A 17,088-nucleotide genomic window follows, 5' to 3' on the forward strand; every position below is an offset into this window, starting at 1 on the left:
GACTGCCCGAGGAGCTGGGTGTGCTGCCCAGTGGGGCACAGGAGTACACCTGGAGTGCAGGGCTCACTGAGGACCTCTTGGTGACTTTGTGACCAACGACAGCTATAAATGGGTACCTATAGCAATTCTTTTCTGATAAAGACACACAGCCAAGAGCTCATATCCATCAGGGATGAAGGACTGTGTCAACCCACCAGGCAAGGAACGTGAGGCAGCTGAATACTGACTGAAGGAGTGAGAGACCAGAATGGGCGACACACAGTGGAGAGGATGAATCTATCAGCTGTGATTCTGGATGGACCAGCTGCAGCAGTGGGGGCGACCAGCTTGGTCTGCTAGTCTTCCTTAACAATGTTCCTTCTGGAAGAAATTGAAACTGACCACTGTCTGGAAGAAATTGAAACTGACCACTGCCCTTGCACCACCCTTCCTGAGGAAGCAGTAAAGTATCTTGTTCTCACACAAGATCTGGAATGTGAGAGGATGTAAGAAAATCAATTAGTATAATAGATGCAATATATAAGACCCAGGTTATGTACCACCCCAGGCCCTCTCATCACTGCCTACCACATCCCACTCAAAGTCAACTGTTTGCCAGAAAAACGGCACAGGGATGGCCATGTCCGTGGTCTAGTGAAGGAGGCAGGCATGTGAATAGATCTCTACAATGGGATGGAATCCTGGGCTTCACAGGTATGCTGGAGGCTGCCAAGTGGGACTGAGTAATACTTGATGAACTGGGGGCAATCAAGGAAAAGATCCCTGGAGAAAGGGATCCTCCAGAATATATCTTGAAGAATGTAGTGGGCAAAGGAGGAAAGGAGATCCAAGGCAGAGGAGACTGGGTTGCAGAAAGAGAATAAGGTCCAAATCAAAGACGCCCTGTATGCAAGGTTATGAAACCTCATTCTGTAGGTGATAAAAACCAGTAAAAGGTTTTAAGTGGAAAGGTGATTTGATCAGAATTTGTTAAATTTTGCTTCTGTCCCCTATGGATATTGTTACAGCTACAGGCAGCTCTCCCAGCCACCTGTCACTGCTCAGACTTGGAACATGCACAGCCTCTAAGAAATGGAGTCAAGTGAGAAGGCCTTGAAACTCCACTGGTCAGCCTCTGCAGAAATGAAACTCCACAGGGCTGCTCTGGTCAGCCTCTGCAGAAATGAGGGGCTTCCTGGACACTGGGCCTCAAAAGAAAAAAAAAAAATCAGGAAACCTGTTAATGTCTTGACTGAGACCTCCCTGGTATGATTTTCATGTCACTGAATGAGTTCCTCATCTACCCCCTGGACAAACAAAGCCTTGAGGACATCTAAGCTAAACCCTGAGCACATCACCAGCCCTTATCAAAAATTACGTTTTATTGTCACTACCCCCTCTTATTAGGCAATGCCCTAGTGGTCACATGAAATTGCTTCCTCTTCTCTTCCTAAGTCCTGTCAGTAGAATGCCATATGCATGGGTGACAGACACACATGGGCACCTGGGGGACTGGTCTGATAACCCAGCGCTTGGCCCCAACTATTTACGTTATGACTCCATCACCTTGAGGCAGGGTGGACATCCAAATGTAAACTCCTGGGTGATTTTTTTTAGAAAAAATATTTCATGGAATCATAAAAAGCAACTAAATTCTATTCTTTCTCAAGTGAATTTTAACAACGTTACATCATGTCAATCTCTTCTAAGACCGGGATGCTACCTCAGAAACAAACCAAGGTCTAGGGATGGAAATTTAGGGGCTCAGAACCCCCAAGAAGATAAAAATGTCCTGGGCTCACTAGACGGATAGAGGTGGGTCTCTTTCCCTTCCACTATAACACATCTGTCCCCACCAAGATTCCCGGTGCCTGTTCACAAAGAGGACGACCCTCAAGCTTGGGGGAAAGTTCAGAGTTGGGGAACAAGGGACCCAGGAACTGACTGCCATCTCTCCACTCTTCTGTGTCACAAAGCCTCAGACAGTCTCATCTGCCAGATGTGGCATCTCACCAGCCTTCTCCACAAGCACCCACCACCCCCACCAGTAAGGAAAGATTATTTTTAAATTTGCAGTATCAACACCAAATGCAATGTCATTACATTTGATTTCTTTTCAAGTCACCTTACAAATGCACTCTTTAGAGCACAATGAGAACACTCAGAGACATAAATTGCTGCTTAAAATGGTGCTCTGTGGGAGAAGGCCTCTATTGTAGTGCAAACACGTGGAAATTTAAATATGTCCAACTGTTCTGGGTCCATTACTCGAAGTCATCAGATACATTTTAATTGTAAAAAAAAAACCAACAACAACAAAACCACAACTTCACAAACTGTTTAAAAATCTGCTTTAATTATATTTTCATGAATTCCCAGGAAGAATATCATTGCAGTTAATGTTACAAAAAAGCAAGGGGAACATTGAACACATGCAATACAAAAAATGAACTCACAGTGAAAATAATGCATGTTGGTACTAAAATATAGTTACTCGGTTCTGAAGGGAAAAGGTTTCTTCTAATCATCTAGTCACTTGGATTTTGTTACGTGAAAATATATATTTTTTAAGCTTTGGGGAAGTTTTCGATTCGTGCTACCATCATTGTTAACAGTCTGATAGAAGTACCTCCTTCTGAAAGCCATTATTTGCAGTCTGTCATTTAATCAGAAAATTCAAAAGTACAACTAATAGTTTGGCAACTGGGATCTTGTTACATACAAAGCCATTAGCAAAAATATGTAACAAAATTTATGTAAAACAATTTGCCCTTATATACAGAAGTTTGCCGACTTCCTCACACTAGTGGGGCCTATTCTCAAAGTGGGGGGCAGAGGGCATGGGGAATAGCTACCAGTCCCCTTTAAACTGTCATCACGGGGGGCAAGGAAATGCTAAAAGATGCATTTCTGCAGGAAGTTTCTGCAGATGAGGGAACAATTTTCAACATTTTCAACTGAGTTGTATATAAAAATGCATCCGGGCATCTCGACAGAGAAGGAAAAAGAGGAAAAAGGACAACAGCTTCACATAAGGAATTCATTCCTTTGTTGTTTGCGAAGTCTCTTCACTCAACAGAGAATAAAAATAACAACATCAGTGACTGTGATCTGAGGACACAGCACAGGGCATCTTGGAGAACTGTACCTACGTTGTAGCCGGGCTGCTGAGAAGCTTCACATCTAGGCATGCACATATTGCAAACCCATACAGTTAACAACACCTCAAGGGAGCGAGAGCATCACAGGTACGGAGGAAGTGTCACCGCATGGAAACACAGACGCATCAACAGGAACAGGTGAAGTCAAAGGGAGACCAAACACGGATTTAAAACTACACTTGAAAACCATTCCAAAGCCAAGGACCTTATTTACCGACAACTGACATTTCTACAGAACACCTTGTAAACAATGAAAATGCAGCTTCATATAATTCACAGTCTCAAAAGAAAATAAATTTCTGGTTTATCATCACTGCTGGGCTCAGTCTGCAAAACAGAATGATCTGCACAAAACTGGTCAACGTGGCCGTAGTGCAGGGCCGTGCACGCCCCCTCGGGGATGCCCCGGCCTTCGGGGCCAGCCCCCTTTGTGTTCCTCAGGTAGCCTGCGATGTAGGAGCCAGTGGAGTGGCGGTTCACTGCGGGGGTGGGAGCTGAGGGTTTGTCCCTAAGAACCACACCGCCCCCGAGGCCGGGGCCCGCTGCTTTCTGCTTGTTGGCTTCCTGCTTCTCCTTGGCACGGCTCGCAATGTTACGCACTCGGCTCTGGCTTCTGGATGACAACTTGCGGACCAGTGCCCTGGGGAACTGACTGGCATCCTGCTTTGAATACAGCACACGACAGGTGTCCTCCTGGTCAAGGGACACGAGCTTCCGAAGCTGCTCTGTCAAAGCATCTACAGGCTCTAACGGCTTTGTCTTCACAGACACCCCTATCTTGTCCCTAATGCCAGTTGTGACGAAACTCTTACTAATACACTGATACTTGCTCTCAAAATTGCAGGCGATGTCCTCTGATGTTAAATCCCCCAGACTTTTGGATTTGCAGGGACTGGGCAGTTTCAGAGCAGGCAGAGGAAGATGTGCCAACTGTGTGGGGACAGGGACATGTGCACACTGGGCACTGGCCTGCCGGGGCACACCCGTCTGGTTCATTTTTGCATCAGAATTTGAGAAACGGTTATGCACCAAGCCAGCACCCTGATAGGCGAGATAAGAAATGCTTGGAGTGTTGACATCTTGAATATTGTTGAATATTTCAGGGACAGAAGGATAGAGAGTGTCCTTACAATAGCCGTTTCTCAAACCTCTCTGAAAGGGCGGCACTCCATCCTGACTGCACTTCACTTTTAAAGGAGAAGCAAGCAGACCTATGGTGGCCTCTCTCCTATAGTCACAGGTTGTAGAAGACAGATTTTCTGAATCCCCATCAATTTCCACAAGGCTGCTCTCTCCAGAATTGAAGCAGAAGTTGGGACCAGCTATCACGTCCTCCAGGGTCAAATCCGGGGACGTGGCAGGGCTGAAGCTCTTCAGAGTTGGCCGGTCTTCTCCATCAGAGGGACTTTTTGGTAACCAGCCATGGGAAGGAGTTGGGCACCCAGGCAGGTTGCTCTCCAGGTCCCTCATCTTGGGTTTACTGGAAAGGTCATCGCCTGGTTTAGTGTCAGAGACTGGAACGCAGGAAGTTTCACAGACTGTGTTTGCATTATGTTTGGTGGTGTCCGGACTTGCCAAGGCAGTCAGCTCAGGAGATGAACACAGAAAGGAAGACTTGGGTTTTCCCTTGGAAAAACCAGGCTTGAAGGGCATTTTTAGGCCCAGAGTAGGCAAAGGAGGATGGCCCGACACCTCACTGGTCCCCTGAGGGTGAGGAACAACCGTGAGGTTAGCCTGATCGTTGGTCTCATCCACCTGGCCAATGAGTGCTGAGATGGAGCTGCCTGGCTCATTCTCATTTGTTAAAGTGACGTTGTCGATAAGATGGGAGATTTCACTCTCCTGCAGAATCGCAGTAGAATGTAAGTCCGGTACGTCAGAACCAAGTGCAGAAACATCTGACAAAGAAAAGGACGTCACAGCTCTGCCCTTCGCCCTACTGCCTTCCAGGTTCTCAATCTCCAGACTGCTGTGAGAAAGGGTGCTTCCGCACAGTGCACCCTCCACATCCCCCTTTGCCTCGGAATTCACACCACGCAGATCGTGTGTTGGACTAACTGTAGGACCAAGAGCCAAATTCTGCCTTGGGGAGAGGAGTTTGCTGGGGCAGTGGTTTTCCTGGCAATCGCTCGTCAGGCTTGATTTGGTTCTACCACCCTTAGGACCCGGCACCCCCCACTGTTCTCCTGCGACAAACGCGTTGGCAGCAGAAACAACCGAGTCCCCTTGGCGGGTGTCTTTGTGGAGCAGAGCACTGGAGGAGGAGGATAACTTTTTGTTCAAATTTGGAAAACGTGAGTCTTCGATACTTGCCTTCCCTCTTCTGTCGTCCTTGTCCTCTGCTGAAGGAAACAAACCACATTTTAGGTGACATGAATCACTTTACGTCGGACCTGCAAACACTCATGTTTGTCTTCAGACAGACAAATGGAGAATGTGAGTCTGTTACACTGTGACAGAAGATAATCATGGACCGCAGAGGTTTGCAACAAAGTGTCTGTGTGATGAAAAAATGGCAAAATATATTGATTGGAATTTCACTGAAGCTTTCCTTTGAGTATCTATTACATCAGCTGAGGATGTAATATTCATTGTCAAAAAACATGTCAATGAGTTACCGTACTTTTACAGTGAGGATTACCTTGGGTTGTTTCCTATTCAGATTTGTACTACACAGAAGCATGGCAATAAAAACAGAACAAGACAGCTCTGTTAAACAACGCACTGTGGCACCTGCAAGCAAGAGACTATAAGCTTTCAGAGTTATACACGTTTAGTAGGAAAGATAAACATACGTAATATCATTTGAAAGGCATTCTGTCAAAAGAGCTAATCTACCCCGTTTCTAAAATAATTGGGAGGTGTAGTAAATGTATTAAAATATCAATATCTATTGACTTCAAATGTAAAGATAAAGAAGGGGTCATCGATTCTGTCACGGCTCATATCTAGTTTTTTGTTAATCGTAGTTTCCTTTTTAATATGTAAATTTCACATTGTGTCCTCCCCTAGCAGTGGCAGTAAGGAAGGTTATAAACTCAACAAATTCACAGCAATTTGGAAAATCTTATAGTAGTACTGTGCTGAGATAATATTGGGCGTTTTCAGTTCTTGATCAAATTATTTCCTGGTCTTGCGATGCTTTCAAAGTCATAATATACAGGAAAGAAGAATTGATTTAACTTCTTTTTAAATATCTTCTTAACTGAAAACACTCATCACAAAAAAATTTGGAAAATCCAAAAAGTGACAAAGAAAAAGCTTAAATACCCTATGATGTCAGAGACAGCCACGGTAAGCTTTGCAGAGAGACAGAATAGCATAGTTTTGTGTTCTGCTTTTTCCTATAATTAATTTCTTTTTTTGCAGTATAATTTGAATCAAAGCACAGCTGTGAATTATTCCATAGTTACCATAATTTCAATATATACAAGTGTAACTAATTTATATTACCGTTTTTTGAGAATAGAAAATAAACAGCACCTGTATGTCTTTCTAACTCACCTTATTTAAAACCCTGCCTTTGAGGGAAAATAAAGCTATTCTTTTCTTTTCCCCCAAAGGTGGAGTTTTAAAATAATTTTTAAAGCACATATTTCATCTCTTCTACTGACTGCTCTTAGCAAAATTTCAAAATTTTAAACTTCTCTTTTCTCCTTCAAAAATTGGGTTTTCGCCCTAGAATACCTTACAACAAAAATCAATTGCAAGCAACATGGCATTGGTGGGGAAATAGACCACTGAAATGAGATTGTTTGACAAAAGACTAATTTTGCTAAAGAAAACAGCTATCACCTTTTACTTCTCTGAGATGATCCTGATTTAATTAAAACACATTTGTTCCAGGGACATCAAATGGACACGATTTTGACACTTAAATTACCCAGAATAGGAGAGGGGAGGGGAGTCATTGACACAAGTCAAGGGCTCTTTGGCACATTTACAAAGTGATCTCCAGCCTGTCTGGTTCCTGACGTCAGGCCACAGCACACTCAAATTAAGGGGAAAGGTGAATGGCACCTGGCCCTGTGACTGCGGTGTCCACACCTGGCAGCAGCCACAGGCACACCTCTTGCCTTGCCAGGATCAGGGCATCGAGGCCACAGGAAAACACTGCCTGAGTGAGCTGCCTCTGGAGGAGGCAGAGTTTTCAAGTGAGTAAGGCGGCTTGCCTTCCACATCTGGCTTTCTCCATAAACATTTCCAATCAGGGGAATGTGCTCTATAGTGTGGAAAGTGATATAATCTTCCTCAACCTCCAGTCAGTAAATCTGGTCCCCACTTGGAAAACCAATGTTTCCGCTCTCATCTTACAGGCTTCTCCTCCCTCTCTCCTGCCTCCCGGAGTCCCCAGCTCCACTATGTCACACCTGCTGGCTCCTCCTCCCCCTCACTGTCCCTTTCAGACGTCAGTGTTACCTGAAAGCTTTAGGTGAGGAGGAAAGGGCTCCTCTACCACCTTCCACCCTAAAGTCTGGGATCTTCTGGCCTAGAAAATTGCATTAAAAGTTATTTATTTTTCAGTGTGTTCTACTTCGACTATGGAATGTCAACCACGCCATAAGGGTGATCAGGGATGGAAAGGCAGCCCCGGAGGGCTTATTCTTAGAGAAACGCAGAGCAGCTTACCCAGGGAGCTTTCTCTTCCTTCAGTGCCTTTTGCTGGTTCAGGAACAGGCAGTGACAAAGCTCCCAGAAGACTTTTGTCAACAGGCATGGAGACAGGGCGTACTTGCAAGCTCCGTGTGGTCCTCCTCAGGACACCATCAGGGTCTCTCGAGGCCTCAGACACCGAATCCTTTATCTCTACCATTTCTTGGAAGCCCATTTTGCTCTTTTTCCTGCCTTTGGCTGGAGCACTGGCCGTGCGCCGCAGAATTCTGTCTCCGATGGATCGTTTCCGCACATAATGGGAGTTGTTTTCTGCAGAATTGTGCCTGGGATTCTTATTGAACAGTCCCTTCAGGCCTTGGAGCTGCCTGTTCTGAAGACACACAAGGACCAACCACAAGTTAAGCACATGCCATCGTGTCAGCAACTTGCCACGGAAATGACAGCTCCATGAAAAATGAATATAAAACGAAATTTTACAGACACTGAAGTGTATTCAGACCAAGAAAACAGCAGCTCGCAGCCTGTCTGCAGGGCATCATGCACATCTTATCAACCCCGCCTGGGGGGAAGTCAGCCCTCCATTCTCACGGCCAAGCTTTCCCCAAAGTTTCCCACCCAGGTATGAGAAGGTGGTAGGGAAAGTTTGCACAGTTAATAAACTGGTTACAGACTTCAGCCGCCATAAAGCAACAGACGCATGTTTCAAAGTGGTAAGCAGGAAAATGGAGTGATACGGAGAAAGCATGCTGCCATAACTACACAGAACAGACGCAGCAAGGACAAAGCTCCATGCCGAGAAACTACCTTTGTAGCTCCTAGAAAGTGCAATATAGTATAACTGGGGTTGAGTATTAAAGGGCTCCACTGCAAGGGAAAGAACAAAAACACAACGAAATACAATTTGGGCTCATTCAAGAAGGTGGCAGAAGTAAACACAAAGGAAAAATGCATATGTAAACCATTTCTCCTAGTTGTGATGGTTTTTAGTCTTATGCTCATTCAGCATTCAACCAATACCACCACGTTGTGGTATATGCCCTCCAACCTGAATACACCTTCCAGGTGATAAACAGTATGACTCACACATGGACATTTATTTTACAAGAACAGAAGTCCCATAGAACACCTTCGTATTTTATTTCTGCTTTAAGTTTTAAACAATTCCTGAACTTTATCATTATCTTCAACCATGACAAACACTAGGGTTACTACCTATTAACCTGGGATTCCTAGAATTCAAGAATCATTCTTAAGTCATTTACATCTGTGTCTATTTAGGCCAGAGGAAAGATCCCAGCAAGTAACACAAACAGAACTCCAGACTAATCATAAAAAGTCATGGTGTAAAACTTCATCAATCTTAGAAAGTGGGGTAGTCAGCCCCACCTTTGCTGACTGACCTGAGAATAAACCTAGGCACTTATCAGGGTGAATGGCACATTCCTCGCCAACTGGATTGTAATACTAGTATTAATATTAGCCAACATTTTGGAACATTTGCGATGTACCAGGCAGATTGAGTTTACATATATGAGGTCTGGCCATGAAGTTTATGAACTTGCTCACATTGGAAGCACTGGGCAAACAACCCGGTAAGATTTTATAGCCTTGATACATCAGTGTCTCACAGCTGTGTTCATGTCTGTATGTGGTGGTGTCCTGCTGAGCAGTGTTCGTTATTGTTGTTGTGTGTTTTTGTGTGAAATCACAAGAATGTCAAAGCGATGAACAAACATTCCCAGATTTCTTATTAAAGACGGCAAGACTGGAAGTGAAATCAGGGACATGTTAGTCTAAGTTTATGGGGATAATGCCGTGAAGAAAATGGTAATGTACCAACGGATTAAACATTTTTCTGAGGGGAGAGAAAGAGCCAATGATGAAGACAGGTCAGGGCAGCCATTAATGAGCAGCACTGATGAAAACATGGCAAAAATTCATTAAATTGTGTATAGAAGTGTTTGGCTGACTGTGAGAAGCACAGCAGACCACGTAAACATGGGTAGAGAAATAGTTAGCAAAATCTTAACTAAAAATCTTGGCCAACAACTCATGGCTCTTGCATCACAACAATGCACCAGCGCACGCAGCACTGTCTGTGAGGGAGTTTTCAGCTAGTAAACAAATAACTGTATTGGAACACCCTCCCTACTCACCTGATCTGGCCGGCAATGAATTTTTTCTTTCCCCAAAGGTAAAGGAAATATGGAAAGGAGAACATTTTGATGACATTCAGGACATGAATGGTAATATAACAATAGCTCTGAGGGCCATTCTAGAATGCAAGTTCCAGAATTGCTTTGGAGGGTGGCTTTCATGCTAGCATCAGTGCACGGCTTCTTAAGCAGAGTACTTTGAAGGTAACCATAGTGATATTCACCAATGAGGTATGTAACACATTTTCTAGGATGAGTTCACAAACTTACTTTTCAGAGCTTGTGTGTGTGTGTGTGTGTTTTATAGACGTATGTGTGCATATATATGATGAAGTAGATTCTGTTTTTATCCCACATTTACAGATAAGGACGCTGTGTCACAGACAACTTGCATACCTGTAAAGGAGAGGCTCCAGCCTACACAAACTTCTGGTAAAAAGCACTGGAAATTCCTAAGCCCTCTTCAATGCTCCTACAGTCCCTCCAAATCCTATCTGGTCCTGAAAATTCATACCAGTGGCCAAATCTCCAATTATTATCATGACCAGAGAACAGACTCATTGATGTTAAACCTCGAGTGAGTTCTACAATAAAGAGAGCGGCATCAGGAGAAAGCTGGGATATATTTTCATGATCGCTTTCTTTTCAGTCCTGTTAGTAGCTTTAAAATACAGCTACAATTTTTAGGTTTTCAGTTAAAGACAACAGCACCAAATGAATGCAGCCTGCTTAAAAACTAGCTCAGACCACGGCCCAGTCGGCACAGAGAATTCATGAAATATCTGAGACATTCCATTTCCCACTGCAGCCAGCTTGGCCTTTGAAAGGATTAAAATAAAATTCAACCTTTAACTATATCTTCATTGTTTTAGTCAAATAAATGATTGCCCGAAAGAGTAAGAGTTTTCTCAATTCTATTAAGCCTAGAGAGGGCCCCTGGGTGGAAATGATGTGTACACACTTCTCAACAGTGGACCAACCACAGGTGGATTGGAACATGACTGGGAGGGCAGCTGGGCTGTCTGGGATTCCCTATGGTTTTCTACTAAAGAACAGTTTGTCAAACGTACATTCCTTTCATGCAGTTAGTAAATTAGTAACTTTGTTGAGGACCATATTAGTATTGCATGTGAATTTAAGCCCTGTGATCTTTCTCACCTTTCCGTAGATTTCATTGATTGTTATGTGGACAAATATAGATGCTTCTGTCAGTCCTTCCAAATAGACATGCCGGTAGCCTGATAAAAGTAAAGAAAGTCATTTCTGTTAAGTTGAACTTGCATTTGGCTTTCCCTTGGGCACAATGAAATTAAGTATCTTAATTAACTGTAGTTCTTGACATTTTAAAAACCACACTAACAGTGACATTTCTCAGCATATATCTTAGCTGTCGTGTAAGCCATGTGTATCGTGTAAGTCACATATCATATGTTAAATCTTTCTTTTCTTTTCTTTCTTTTTGGAGACAGAATCTTGCTCTGTTGCCCTGGCTAGAGTGCAGTGGTTTCTTCATAACTCACAGCAACCTCAAACTCCTGGGCTCAAGCAATCCTCCTGCCTCTGCCTCCTGAGTAGCTGGGACTATAGGCATGTGCCCCTATGCCTGGCTATTTTTCTATATTTAGTAGACATGGGGTCTTCTTGTTGCTTAGACTGGTCTGGAACTCCTGACCTCTCACCTCTGTCTCCCAAAGTGCTAGTATTACAGGCATGAGCCACCATGCCCAACCCCTCCTACATTAAATCTTACAGAAAAAAAGGAATGGTCAGCCTGGAGACAAAAGGCCAGCTCAGACCTACCAGGCACCAAGCTGCTGAAGGTCACAGTTCTTTGTCCAACGAAGTCTCGTCCAATGGGATCATGGTCCCACACGAGGAATCGCACCAAAGCTATTTCTGGCATGTGTACGGTAAATGTCAGGGTTTCTTCCCACACAGGGTTAAATCCTTAGAGAAACAGGAAAAGAGAAATCAGAACAGCTTAGAGCTTGGCTGAAAATGAATTGGCAGCAACATCTGCAAAGGAGACAGTAAAAATTGCTTGTGATGGTTATTAAACTCATAAAGACGACTGAGCCACTCCAGGACGCCTCGGCGGAATAAAGCCTCAGAATTTACCCCCTTGCCAGCAAATAATTGGTAAGAGAATTGCCTGTAAATTATCACATCGATTCTATTAATCTTTGGTATCCAACTGTATTAAAGAGAAAGCTAATATTCAGAATGCTTCCGTAAGCTCAAAAATTATCTACCGTAGTAATGTAAGAATGATGTTTTGGCAATAATGATAAAGAAGGTTCCCCTACCACGGAATTATGCTTCTCATGCACCAAAGATTCTGCTGCTGTGATAATCACTAACAACCATTTTATGAAGTGATTTTCAGATCCCAACACATTGTCCATAGACCATCCTATTTAATTCTTACATCTATTTTCTCACAGAGACCGGGCAGGATTTTTATTTTCTTTAAATTAAAAAAATCTATATTACTAATTTTCAAAAATATGTAACTTTAAAAATTATGTAAGTAACACATGCTCATTTTTATAAAGTAGGAAATATTAGTTCTTATAACTCATCTTTTCATAGAGAAAATTGATATTCATAGAAAATAATGTGCCTGAGGTCACAGAGGACCTCACAGTTAGTGGCAGGGACAAATTAGATTGTGCACCACTGATTCCCAGTGGCTCCTTGTGAAGTAAGGCTGTACCATGTGAATGATGATATATTTTTATCCTTTGCTTTTTTTTTGTTTTTCTTGAATGATGATATATTGTTATAGCTACTGAAAATAAATAGAAAAAGCATACAAAAATATATTAACTTCTGTGTAAAATTCCCAGAAAAAATAATTATAAAACAGATAAAAATTCAAGTAGTTCAAAAGTTTCTGTTTTTCCTTTCTAAAAAAATGAAAGTTTTTATTCCATGTATGTATTCAGGTCTCAACCGCTTAACCCCATGAAGAAGACCAAGCTAATGAATTAAGATCCACGAGAGAGGATCTTTCTGTTGGCTTAGTGATGACCTCTCACTCACTTCTGAAACCGAACACAGAAAGGATCATCTATTGCACACTGTTGGGAAAATCCAACATCAGAAGGCTGCTTTCTTTGAGCACATTATTTTCTGAGTGATAAATTTGTCCTACTCTGGCACTCTTATATTCATTCAAAGTTTTCCTGGGAATTCCTAATTTCATTTCGATGATTGCTGTTTAAATTTATTTTAGACTATTAGTGACTAGGATTGAGAAAAACAAGTACACCATAATGTTTGTTAATAGTGCAAACAAACACGTTTCAGAAGATCACTGAGAAAAGGATATAAGGCCTGGTTTGAGCAAAGAAAGCTTTCTTCCCTTGTGTTTTTTTGTTTGTTTGTTTGTTTGTTTGTTTGAGACAGTCTCACTCTGTCGCCCTGGATAGGGTGCCATGACATCTTTGTATCTCATAGCAACCTCAAACTCAAGTAATGCTCTTGCCTCAGGCTCCCAAGTGGCTGGGATTACAGGTACCCACCATAATTCCCAGCTAGTTTTTCTATGTTTAGTAGCGATGGGGGTCTCGCTCTTGCTCAGTCTGGTCTCTAAGTCCTGAGCTCAAGTAATCCACCCATCCTGCCCCCCTAGAGCACTGGGAGTAGAGGCCTGAGCCACTGCGACTGTCAAGAAAGCTTTCTTTAGGGCGGTGCCTGTGGCTCAGTGAGTATGGTGGGTTCAAACCCGACCCTGGTCAAACTGCAACAAAAAATAGCTGGGTGTTGTGGCAGGTGCCTGTCGGCCCAGCTACTTGGGAGACTGACACAAGAGAATCACCTAAGCCCAAGAGCTGGAGGTTGCTATAAGCTGTGATGCCACAGCTCTCTACCGAGGGCAACAAAGTAAGGCTCTGTTTCTAAAAAAAAAAAAAAAAGAAGAAGAAATCTTTCTTTATATTATGGCAAAAATATAAGAAGAATGCTGCCCCTTCACTACATGTGAATATTCAAGAAATAAATCTGCCTTACCACATTGCATCTTTAGAGATTACATGCTCCAGAAAAAATGAGAAATTATCAAGACACGAAGACTTCATGAATGATACTTTGAGAAAACTCACGTTAAAAAAACACAATAGGCTCGATGCCTGTGGCTCAAGCGGCTAAGGCGCCAGCCACATACACCTAAGGTGGCAGGTTCGAATCCCCAGCCCGGGCCCGCCAAACAACAATGATGGCTGCAACCAAAAAATGGCCAGGCATTGTGGTGGGCGCCTATAGTCCCAGCTACTTGGGAGGCTGAGGCAGGAGACTCGCTTGAGCCCAGGAGTTGGAGGTTGCTGTGAGCATGATGCCATGGCACTCTACCCAGGGGGATAGCTTGAGGCTCCGTCTCAAAAAAAAAAAACACAATAGAAAATGACATAAAGGCTATGTTAACCAGTTTGATGAAAATATTTCAAATTGTATATGAAAACGCCATACTGTACCCTACGACTGCATTAATGTACACAGCTATCATTTAATAAAAAAAAAAAGAAAGAAAAACCACAATATAAAAATACAATGAAGGCATTTTCCTGAGCAAATTTTAACCCACTTCTTGAAAATCTCATTCATTCTTTTCACTAAAAAGAATTTTTGCTTCATCTGGAGAGCCTGGATTATAAAACCATCAAAATATACCAGGCATCAACCCCACAGTTACTCAGTCTTATGTGTTGAGAAGTCCTTAACATAAACTCAGATGGCAGTCACGAATTTTACAGGCTTGTTGCTTTCTACATAGACACATCTTTCTTTTCCAGATATGCAAATTCTATTTACAGAACACCCCCATTAGAAATGAACACAGTATCATCTTACCATTGTCATCCACCACTCGGGTTTGGTCTTTACAACAATCTACTGGCAATCCAATAATTTCAACTTCAACAAAGGGATCAATGATCTATATAAACAAAGAGAAAGTATTATGAAAAATGGTACATTTCTACACAAGTTAATTCACTGGAGGACAATGGCCAAAATGTCTATATTTCAACAGCAATCAATTGAACTAAGTGCTTACAAAGAAAGAAGAGTGTTACGAGGTGAAGCATATTCAGACTTAAGACAGGCATAAGAGAAATTCAATCTTATTGCCAATGACTCCTAATGCTACACAACCTTTATGCCCTGAAACTACAATTTTGGTCCAGGGCACACACCCAAGAGAAACAAGAGGCTTTGCCCAGGTACGAATGCTCAAAGCAGCTCTATTCATAACAATCAGTAGAATTAACAACCTAAACAGTAGAAACAACCAAAATGTCTGTCTTGAGTAGGGTGGAGAAATTGTGGACATGGGTGTAATGAATACCACGCAACACTGAGAAGTCAACAGAGTTCTCTCTGCTACCTAGGAATGGTGTTCAGTAAGTCAGACATAAAAGTATCTGCATAAAAGTCCATTTTATAAAGTTTGGAAATTGACAGAACCCATCTGTTGGGACAGGGACTCGTATTTCCCATTGTGGGAGGTGTAGCTATTGATGGGAGGATGGACAGGAACCTTTCAGGGATTCTGGCTATGCTCTGTCTTCTTCTGGGGGCATAATAATTAATCGAGCTATCCATGTTCAATTTGTGCTCTTTAAGGCAGTTTAGCTGATTATGTATCATAATGTATATTAAAAAGGATCAAAGGGCAAAACATTAAAAAGTGAATCAAAAGAAAAGGTATGACTGTCATCCTTCCCCTGCCCCCATCCCCTCTCCTCTAGGGGGAGGGACTATGATTTGTCAGTCATCTGCAAGATTTCTTTTGTGGAACAAGTTCTGGGTGACAACGAATGAAGGAATAAAAACCAAAAGAACCCAGAAAGAAGGAATCTAAGAAAGTCTAAAGGGGACAGAGTCATGATGGCTGAGAAAACCTATTTTCAGGAGCTTAGAGAAAAAAGAACATAGGTAGAGATTGGGGGGAGGGGAGGGAATAAGAACTAGACAAGTATGATGGAAAAACATGTTTCAATGATTAGATGGAAGCCCATGCTATTTATTTAGCAAATAACTGTACTTAAAGTTCATTCATTTTCTTTTCATTATTCTGTGCTAGAGTTTTTTTTCCTTTGAATAGAACTCTGTGATAAAACTGGACCAGGGGTCTTGGATTTGGGAGTCAGCTAATGGATACAATATCTTTTCTTGAGGAACTCAAGGCCAAAGGCTGGGAGAGTGACCTCCTGTTTCAAAATCTGGCCCCTGTGCTGACCTTGGCCATATTGCATAACTGTGCTTCATTTTCATCTGTAAACCTGAGATAACAGTGTCTGCCTTGTATTGGTAAGACGGCAAAGGAGTGGAATCAGTGGCAGCAGACTGGGGAGTGATTCGGCAAAGTAGAATTCGCAGGAGATGGTAAGTGATTAGGTGCGGAAAACAAAGAAAGAGAGAAAATTAACGGATGGCAACGGGTTTTCCGAGTGGGAGAAGACAAACTGGTATTCCATGCTCAGAGATACGAATAATGTGAGGGATCAGGGGCTGGGAAGTCAGGGGGTCTGGAGAGTTCGGATGGAGAAAAAAAAGCTATATCTTAATTTTTAATAGCCTCTGGCTAAAGCACAACTTAGTAATATCAGAACTGTAAGTCTGTGTTCAATAGAAATCACAGATGTTTTCATGTCACATTATAGTTGCTGCAGAAATATCAGCATCATTTATACTCATCACAGCTTCAAAATCCCAAAAGTTATCAGAACCACCACTAGACCCTGGTATTGATTGTATTGGTAAAGGCTCACACATTTTTGTCTATCACAATTTGTTTTTTTAAAACAGTTTGATAAGTGAATTTCAATGGAATTGTTTCCTGTGTAACCCTATCAATTTTTTATTTTACACATTTAAAAACATTCTGAGAAGGGGTTCACAGGGTTAACCAGATACCAAAGGGGTGCACGGCTCAATAAAAGGTTAAAATCTTGTGATAGAACCTCATAAGCCATAATAAGAAGGTTAGTGGGGGGTTTTGTTCGTGTTTTTGTTTTTGTTTTGAGATAGGGCCTCAAGCTGTCCCCCTGGGTAGAGTGCTGTGGCATCACAGCTCACAGCAACCTCCAACTCCTGGGCTTAAGGGAGTCTCCTGCCTCAGCCTCCCAAGTACACGCTGCCCACTACAACGCCTGGCTATTTTTTTTTTTTTTTTT

At 42.5% G+C, this 17,088-nt stretch overlaps 1 protein-coding gene across 1 annotated transcript in view; it reads right to left on the reverse strand.

Moving 5' to 3' along the window:
• Positions 1-3,335: 3,335 nt before the first annotated feature.
• PLCH1 (phospholipase C eta 1) overlaps positions 3,336-17,088 on the reverse strand; it is a 220,113-nt gene continuing 206,360 nt past the window's right edge. The window contains exons 19-23 of the mRNA XM_012807817.2: positions 14,762-14,846; positions 11,711-11,857; positions 11,069-11,148; positions 7,770-8,124; positions 3,336-5,482 (exon numbers count right to left, since the gene is read on the reverse strand). Of these exons, the coding sequence (XP_012663271.2) occupies positions 3,414-5,482; positions 7,770-8,124; positions 11,069-11,148; positions 11,711-11,857; positions 14,762-14,846 (2,736 nt within the window). The 3' untranslated portion in view covers positions 3,336-3,413. The remainder of the gene's footprint in view (positions 5,483-7,769; positions 8,125-11,068; positions 11,149-11,710; positions 11,858-14,761; positions 14,847-17,088) is intronic.

This window comes from Otolemur garnettii, unplaced genomic scaffold (genome assembly GCF_000181295.1).
Source record: "Otolemur garnettii isolate 467f Iridium unplaced genomic scaffold, OtoGar3 scaffold00076, whole genome shotgun sequence".
NCBI classification, from domain to species: Eukaryota; Metazoa; Chordata; class Mammalia; order Primates; family Galagidae; genus Otolemur; species Otolemur garnettii.